The 8,276-nt window shown below is 39.6% G+C and overlaps 1 protein-coding gene across 1 annotated transcript in view; it reads left to right on the top strand.

Moving 5' to 3' along the window:
• Positions 1–8,276, top strand: part of LOC138020831 (E3 ubiquitin-protein ligase rnf213-alpha-like) — a 500,094-nt gene that overhangs the window by 71,299 nt on the left and 420,519 nt on the right. Inside the window, 6 exon segments of the mRNA XM_068867751.1 lie at positions 186–302; positions 923–1,127; positions 1,528–1,833; positions 4,598–5,187; positions 6,755–6,914; positions 8,048–8,265. Coding sequence (XP_068723852.1) covers positions 186–302; positions 923–1,127; positions 1,528–1,833; positions 4,598–5,187; positions 6,755–6,914; positions 8,048–8,265 — 1,596 coding nt within the window.

Below are 8,276 nucleotides of genomic sequence, written 5' to 3' on the forward strand. Positions count from 1 at the left end.
GTGTATTTGGTCACTTGGGATTAGTCTTTATTTGGAGTTGCTTTGTTTTTTGTCTTTTGTTTCTTTTGTTTTACGTAATTTCTGCTCCGATACTTGCCGAAGCTGCCGTTTTTTTCAGCGATATTTTTTTTTTGTTATTTTATTTGGTGTTGAAAAGTATTTTGCCCGGCTATTTTTCTCTTTAGCGAGACTGCAATGATTTGGTCGAAGTTTTCACCAAAGCTAATATGGCTGCTCAAGACAGCTGTGTCCGCAACCTAGTTTCTGACGTTACATTCAAGAAAGTTGACAACCTTTTGCAGGTAACCTACACCTGTGCTTCATCATTCTGTTTTTAAGAAGGGTTATGTCAGTTGCGTTTTTTCTGAAAGTTTGCTTCTGTATGCCTTCATCCAGTGTACAAATGTATGTACCAATACTCCTATCCTACTCACTGTCAAACCCAAAATATCCTACACCAAAAATATTCTTTGGCTTTGTTGTAGTAGATTATGCAAAGATAGACACAACAGATTTTACCTTGCATCCACCTCTGCAAAGTCTAAAAGAAACAGTTGAAACGTCAGTAAACAAGAACGAAAAAAACAACGATCATATTCAATACCTTGCAACAGGCATTTCCTTCACCTTAATTTAAGTGGGCACATTTTTCAGTTTTGGAAGACAATCTCGAGAGAGATTGAAATTATACGCAACCCTCGTCATTATTGTGCCAGAATATTCTAATTTAGTTATGGTTCTCTTATTAACTCTATGTAACCTATGTTGCGAAATTTGGGGCAGAACTTACCATTCAACCACTTCTGTATAATTTAATTGTGGTTGAATCGAAAGCTATTTTCTTGTTATAACCATCAGTTTGTTTTTTGATCTCTCAACTGCTTAATGCCAGTCCTCCTCGTAAAGGCTTTTTTATTTCTAGAGGGGAAATGAGAATGAAAACCTGTTCAAGAACCTCTCGGAGCACGGACTTCAATCTCCCCAAGCATCTAAATGTGGGGATCTCCTCACCCTGATGCTGACAAAGTCTTGGCCCAAATCACAAGGAGGCATCCCATGTTCTTCAGTGGAAATTTTCAAGCACGTTCTTGAATGGAGGCTTTGGCTCTGTTTTTTCGAAAGATTTGGTATGATTTTTAATTTGTAAACACTTAAGTTGCTTACTTTTCCTGGTTAGTGGGAAGTAATGGGTTGTTGGCGAGCTCTGTGATTAGGGCCTCGGATGTGCATGCATATGTACATGTATTGTGTGGAAATCACGCTCAGACTGTAAGTTGTCAAAAAGATATCTCCTTTCAGTTTTTTGTGATCATGAGAAAGACTCCTTTGAATAAACGTGCCTTCAAGCTTCCTGCTTTAATAATTATTTTCTTCCCTGGCTTTCCCATCCAGTTTTTTTCGCGTTGGGCATAAGGATTAAAATAGGAAAATGAAGTATTTTTGTTGTACAGCTTATACGAGAAAACGATGCTAGAAGACAGTTCAACATTTGTCTATTTATAATTTGCCATCATTTTGCTTTTCCAGGACCCGAATCGGATTATCGCAAAGTTCTAAAGGAAGATGGTCAAGAGATTCTGTTGTTAGCTCAGTCGTCTCTTGAGGCTGCAGTTGGATATTTGAAGGATGGTTCCATAGAAGTGCGAATGTTGGCTATCATCCGCGAAAATTCTAAGCGATTTCTAATCCTTTGTAAGCTAATCAGTAAAGATAAAGGTGAACATTTTGTTTTGGAAAAACTGCTGGATCAACGTTTTAAAGAGCTATGTGCTTTTCAGGATGAACAAGCTAAAGTTTCTTTCTTTATCAGGATGTCTTCTTCAATCAAACAAGGTAAACGAAACAGGCATTTCTTCACTGTAAAACCGGAGAGGGAGAGTTTCATTAGAAGTTGATTTTCAACAAATGTGTGATGACAGTAGTATACTAAGTGGGGGTTCTGCGGCGGGTGGATCATGTGGATCGAGCGATTCGATCCACATCCCTCGCCCCTAACCCTTAACCCCAAAGCCTCACGAACAAGTTAGCCCTAACCCTTCCCAAAAACGGGTTAAAAAGCTATTTTTCAAGTTTTCGCCTCTCTTCTCACATGATGTTACTGCGTTAGAGTAGTCGAAAACGCAATAACGCTTTTGTTTTCTATGAGACGTCACTTGAATATTTAATAACTTGAACGGGACTGATACACTTGATTGCGCACTTACTAAGAGTCCTTATTGTTTTCAATGAGAATATAATGAATTAATAACTTGAACGGGATCGTCACAATTGATTGCACATATACAAGCAGCACAATGAGCTATGTCCACACGCCTGAACATGCCCAATTGGAGTCCCAATGACAACTATTTTCAGCCAGTTAAATTAGTAATCATACCAAGATAAATTGACAGCCAGGAAACATTCGTTCATTTCAACCAACGCGAGTGCTAGAAGAGTGTGGATCAAAGAGGAACTCTTCCTTCTTAAAATGGCGATCATCTGTGAAATTTGTAAGAAAGAGTTCACCCAGATGACAAACATAACGCGGCACAAGAAGACGATTCATGGCGACTGTTCTTTTACTTGTGAACGGTGTGGCGATGCCTTTAATCGAAAAGATGCATTGATGCATTGATGTCATTCTTGTTCTCGCAAGTTCTATCGCCATGATGAGTATATGGAACACCAGAAGGTATGCGAGTTAGAGAAGTTTGAGGAACACCGAGACGGCGGAAGGAGAAGAAAATGGAGAGCACAGAGCAAAACAATGGAGATGGGATGACGCAACGGTCAATACGACTACAGAGGGAAATGATGTACACTCGGGCGAAGATACTGGTTGTTCTGAAAATCCTTGCGCTTTGACGTCCGCAATAAAAGACTCCCTGAAAACTTCAATGTGAAGCCTCGAATTCAATAGAAACACAACTTCAGGGTGTTATTACACGGTAAGTAAAAGTCAATGGTCAATCGCCTAAGCCAAAAAACTAAAAACGAAGAGAACCTTTCAATGGTTTGTACTGAGCTACGTTCAAATCGAGGTGCAGGATTTCAGATAGTGTCCAACCACTTCCTTCCTTCTGATACGTTGAGAAAGCACTTAAAATCTTCTGGCTTGCTTCGTCGAGCTGTTTTTCAACTTCATGGTCGTTCACGGTTGTCATGCAAAAACTGCGAAAATGAGGTTCTGTGATCTCGTCAGAACCATCTGCTTTCGGTTTGATTAACTTAACTTGAACACTCACGAACCACTTGAGCCCTCTCTTCGTTTTTAGTTTTTTTGCTTAGGCGATTGAACATTGACTTTTACTTACCGTGTAATAACACCCTGAAGTTGTGTTTCTATTGAATTCGAGGCTTCACATTGAAGTTTTCAGGGAGTCTTTTATTGCGGACGTCAAAGCGCAAGGATTCTCAGAACAACCAGAATCTTCGCCCGAGTGTACATCATCCCATCTCCATTGTTTTACTCTGTGCTCTCCATTTTCTTCTCCTTCGGAATATTTTCGCTTGCCGCCGTCTCGGCGTTCCTCAAACTTCTCTAACTCGCATACCTTCTGGTGTTCCAAACACTTATCATGGCGATAGAACTTGCGAGAACAAGAATGACATTGGTGAATTCTCTCTTGAGAGTGTTTCTTCATGTGGCGCTTCAATGCATCTTTTCGATTAAAGGCATCGCCACACCGTTCACAAGTAAAAGAACAGTCGCCATGAATCGTCTTCTTGTGCCGCGTTATGTTTGTCATCTGGGTGAACTCTTTCTCACAAATTTCACAGATGATAGCCATTTTAAGAAGGAAGAGTTCCTCTTTGATCCACACTCTTCTAGCACTCGCGTTGGTTGAAATGAACGAATGTTTCCTTGCTGTCAATTTATCTTGGTATGATTACTAATTTAACTGGCTGAAAATAGTTGTCATTGGGACGCCAATTGGGCATGTTCAGGCGTGTGGACATAGCTCATTGTGCTGTTTGTATATGTGCAATCAATTGTGACGATCCCGTTCAAGTTATTAATTCATTATATTCTCATTGAAAACAATAAGGACTCTTAGTAAGTGCGCAATCAAGTGTATCAGTCCCGTTCAAGTTATTAAATATTCAAGTGACGTCTCATAGAAAACAAAAGCGTTATTGCGTTTTCGACTACTCTAACGCAGTAACATCATGTGAGAAGAGAGGCGAAAACTTGAAAAATAGCTTTTTAACCCGTTTTTGGGAAGGGTTAGGGCTAACTTGTTCGTGAGGCTTTGGGGTTAAGGGTTAGGGGCGAGGGATGTGGATCGAATCGCTCGATCCACATGATCCACTGTTCCACCCGAAGCAGAACCCCCACTTAGCATACTACTGATGACCATTTGATTTATGCCAGGAAGTGAGGTTGTTGTTGTTACAATTTTTTTGCAGAAAAAGGTAAAAAACGAAGAGAAAATGAGAATTCTCTCATTTTATTTTGGCCAATCAACCACGTTAATTCACCCAAAGTTCATTTACACCGTAAAACTACGAAGAATCACAGTCATTTAGAGTCGCGGTTGGTATTCGGTTATTGCAGGGGAAACAAGTAAGATTTTTCCCAGGCTGTTGATTTGTTTGTTTTCTTTTCTTTTAGTGGATCTGGAACAACTTTCAGTAAAGTGTGGGACTGATGCCTCATGTTTGCCGATCAAAGATCTTGTCAGGTCAACAGTCGTAGAGGACAAGGTAGTTCCTGCTGTAACATTTTTTGGGCTTTCTCCTAGGGCGAAACAGATGATTTCATCTTTTAGCAAGTTAACTGACAGTACGCTGCTGCGACAATTTTGGAAAGAAAACGGTGAAAAAGCAATGAAGTTGACACCAGAGAGACGAGGACGCCTCAGTGTTGACGATGTTGAGGAGTTAGTTTGGACGCCATCGTTTAAACAGCTACTGTCTTTGCAGGAGCTTTTTTTGACGGGTTCAATTACATTTGAAGAGGTTGATAAGTTCTTGAAGGTTTTCTCGAGAAATGAAGAGATCGCTGAGGAAATCAATCTTATTACCTCCCAAAATTGTCTTCAAAGTGAGGATACAAGAGCTTTAATCCACAAGCGCATCGAGCAGATTGACCAGTACCGAAAATTACAGAACTGTATTGATGCAGCAAAAAGTGTTCTGGAATTCAAGAAATGTCTTAATCTGAAAGGGGATTTCCAACTGGTAGAGGATCTCAACAATCAGGTTTGTTTGTTCTTTGAATAATTTTTTTTAATCAAACAATATTCGCGACATGAATCCCAAGAGCTCCACCGGGTCATTTTGGGAGCGCATGTAAATCATAGATACAGAAGTATTTCACGGCCCTTAGGGTGAAAAAAATACACCAGATTCAGTAATAATTAACAAATCGATTTGCCTTTTACCACAATATTCAACGTCAAAGGAAATGTTTATTTCAGAGAGTGACCAGGAGCATGACACAAAGAAAGAGCAAACTTTATCTATAATTTTCTCGCAATCTGATCGGTTTATTTCCCAAAATGAGTATTTCTGATTCGCTAATACAGCTGCATGACACGTTGACATGAGCTTGACACAAGCATCATTGTCTGCACTCTTATCAACAACGGCAAATTAGCCAATCAGATTGCGAAATTACAAGCAATTCTCGGTTTTCACGTGATGTCACGGCCGCCATGTTTGTGCCCCTAAACAAAGAAACGGCGGCCATATGTGTGTCCCCACCCAATCCTCCGGGAATTGAACTCTACCATTGTGCAAACGATTTCTTTTCTTTCATGTTGAAAAACATGGCTCCTGATCACGTGCGTGAAAACCAACAACTGAAGTAAAAATTACACAGACTCAATACACATGAGATGATTCGTAAAAGTTCTAACAGTTGTAAAGATTTCTGCATTATCAACAAAATTGATTGGAAGGCACCGTGAAGTAAAATCTGTACTTTTATGGTAATATTTGCACGTAAACAGATGGTACCAGCAAGACCTTCGACAGAGGTAAGTAATACAGAGCGGTGAGCAGTGAAACTGGGACAAATAAGTAAGTGATGCAAAACGTCTTGTTTAGGCAACAACAGGTACAAGAGGGCGACTGACAGCAATTTATCAAAAACAAATATCACTTTAAGGCACACTGTCCTAGTCGAGTCTTGCATGTACAATCAAGAAGTACCTATCACCTAAATAACAGGGCTTATTAACAGGTGGCACGTAGAAGTCTCACATAACATTGCACTGTGAAAGGATGTACATGTAACAGTCGGACTATCATTATTCGGTTAATTAGGTGGTCTCGATCACTCTGCATAAAATCGATGTCGTCAGTGTTTCTTGGCCCTTTGCTAAGACGAATTGAAAACTTGCTTGACCTTGTGCTAACTACTGAAAGAACTTACTAGAACATTAAAGGAAAAATATGGGTCCTAAAGAAAGGTCTTTGCCCACCGTGGATGCTTGACTGCAATAAAAACACTTAAACTAAGAACGTGGATAAATGCCAAGCTCACGTATTGTTTTTGTATCTCAAGTAGAACATCTGACAGATCTTACCGTCCTTGTAGGTTTGATTCCTGTCCGGCTTTCTGAATTCCTTTTCAGTTGTCCCGTTGCCAAGCAGCTAGCATATCACCGTTTTCATGGGTACATTACGCCATCATCATTTATGGTGGTATGATGGCTAGTTCTTGGTTTTCCCTATTGCACCAGCGGGTAATCGAGAAACGAGTTTCTCTGTTGGAAACGATTTATATGATTCTAGAAATGTTATTTTTGTTGTGGCACTGTAGATGAACACAGAATTTAAACGGAGGCCTCTGAAAAGCATTAATCCAGCTTTACAGAGAGCTGGCGAGTCATTATCCAGCATAACCTACCATCGAAGGAGATGTCTTAATGCTGTTGCTCGATGCCAAACGTTTATTTCTTGGTTAAGAAAAACTGTTAAAGGTAATAAATGTGGTACTTATTATTTCTTTTACACTTATTTTTTCGCAGATCTCATGTAAATAGTTAGCAGTATGTAACTCTTTGACCTACTGGGTTGGCTGAATTACTGATGACCGATCAACTGATCCAACAACTAATTAAGTTGTCGTAGAAATTTGAAAATCCAATTATTAGATTGATGTCACTTAATAACAAAAACTTGCCAGCATCTCTAGAAAAGTGATGGAAGAATACTAGTGACTGGCAAGGAATGTCCAAGGAATTGATTTCAAGAGATAAACGAGATCTCCTACGATGTACAGAAAGCCTGCCCTCAAATTTAATCATAGCAAGGTCAGAAATAAACAGTGCAAAAAAAATTAGCCAATGTCAAAAATACCATAATACTCTTTGTTTTTCCCTCCAAAATTTTGCAGAAGCATTGTTTTTAGTTTCTCTTGGGAATTATAATGATCCCAAGAGAAAATTGGAAACAATGCTTATGCAAAATGAAAGGACAAACAAAAAGTGTTATGGTATTTTTTATATTGGCTAATTCTAAGCGATCCTTTGTTCTTGTTCCCTGTCATTCAACACTAATTCTCAGTCTTGTTTGTGTTGACACAATCCTTGATGTTTTGCCCCTCAAATTATAACTTTTCAGCATGCCCATCGTGTTTCATGCCACTGTACAGAACATGATAAGGCAGACATTTTCCTCCATTAGGAATAATAACTATTAAGGATAAGCATGGTACAGGGAGTGGAGATGTGTGGTGCAGGACGCCAACTAGACAAATATGTAAATGTAGAAAAATCCGTTTGAACAGTGGCGAATCCAGACCTGTAGGTAAGGGGAGGGGGGGGGGCGCTCTCAAAACTTTATTTTTGCCCTTTCACGGTTTTGGTGTTTTAGTCTTTTTAAGACAACTTTGTTATGACCAAAGACCAAAAATTTCGGCTTTTGTTCCCTGGATCCGCCACTGGATCCCCAACTGATGTAGTGAGGTTTACTTTTTGACTATAAAGACCTGAAGTACATAGATTCGTGAGGTCACGAAAGAAGTGAACACCAAAAAAGTAACGTGTGAATTCACTGACGCCATAACTGAAGCTGTAATCGTCAAATAGTATCAATAGTTTTCTTCCCTTAGGGCCTCAAGAACTTAAAGTGCTTGTGGATTTGGCAATCATCTCAGCTGGAGAAACAGACACGGAAACTGCAAGAATCACATGCTTACATACCAGCTGTCTAGGATTCGCTCCACTCATTTTTGATGTGAAACCTTCTTTTGGCTTCAATAAACTGATGAAGACGTGCAAGCCTGTATGGGATGCTGTGGAGTCAGATCCCAAACTCCCTGACAAATTGGTATATTTGAA

The sequence above is a fragment of the Montipora capricornis genome, chromosome 2 (genome assembly GCF_036669925.1).
Source record: "Montipora capricornis isolate CH-2021 chromosome 2, ASM3666992v2, whole genome shotgun sequence".
In the NCBI taxonomy this organism is placed as follows: domain Eukaryota; kingdom Metazoa; phylum Cnidaria; class Anthozoa; order Scleractinia; family Acroporidae; genus Montipora; species Montipora capricornis.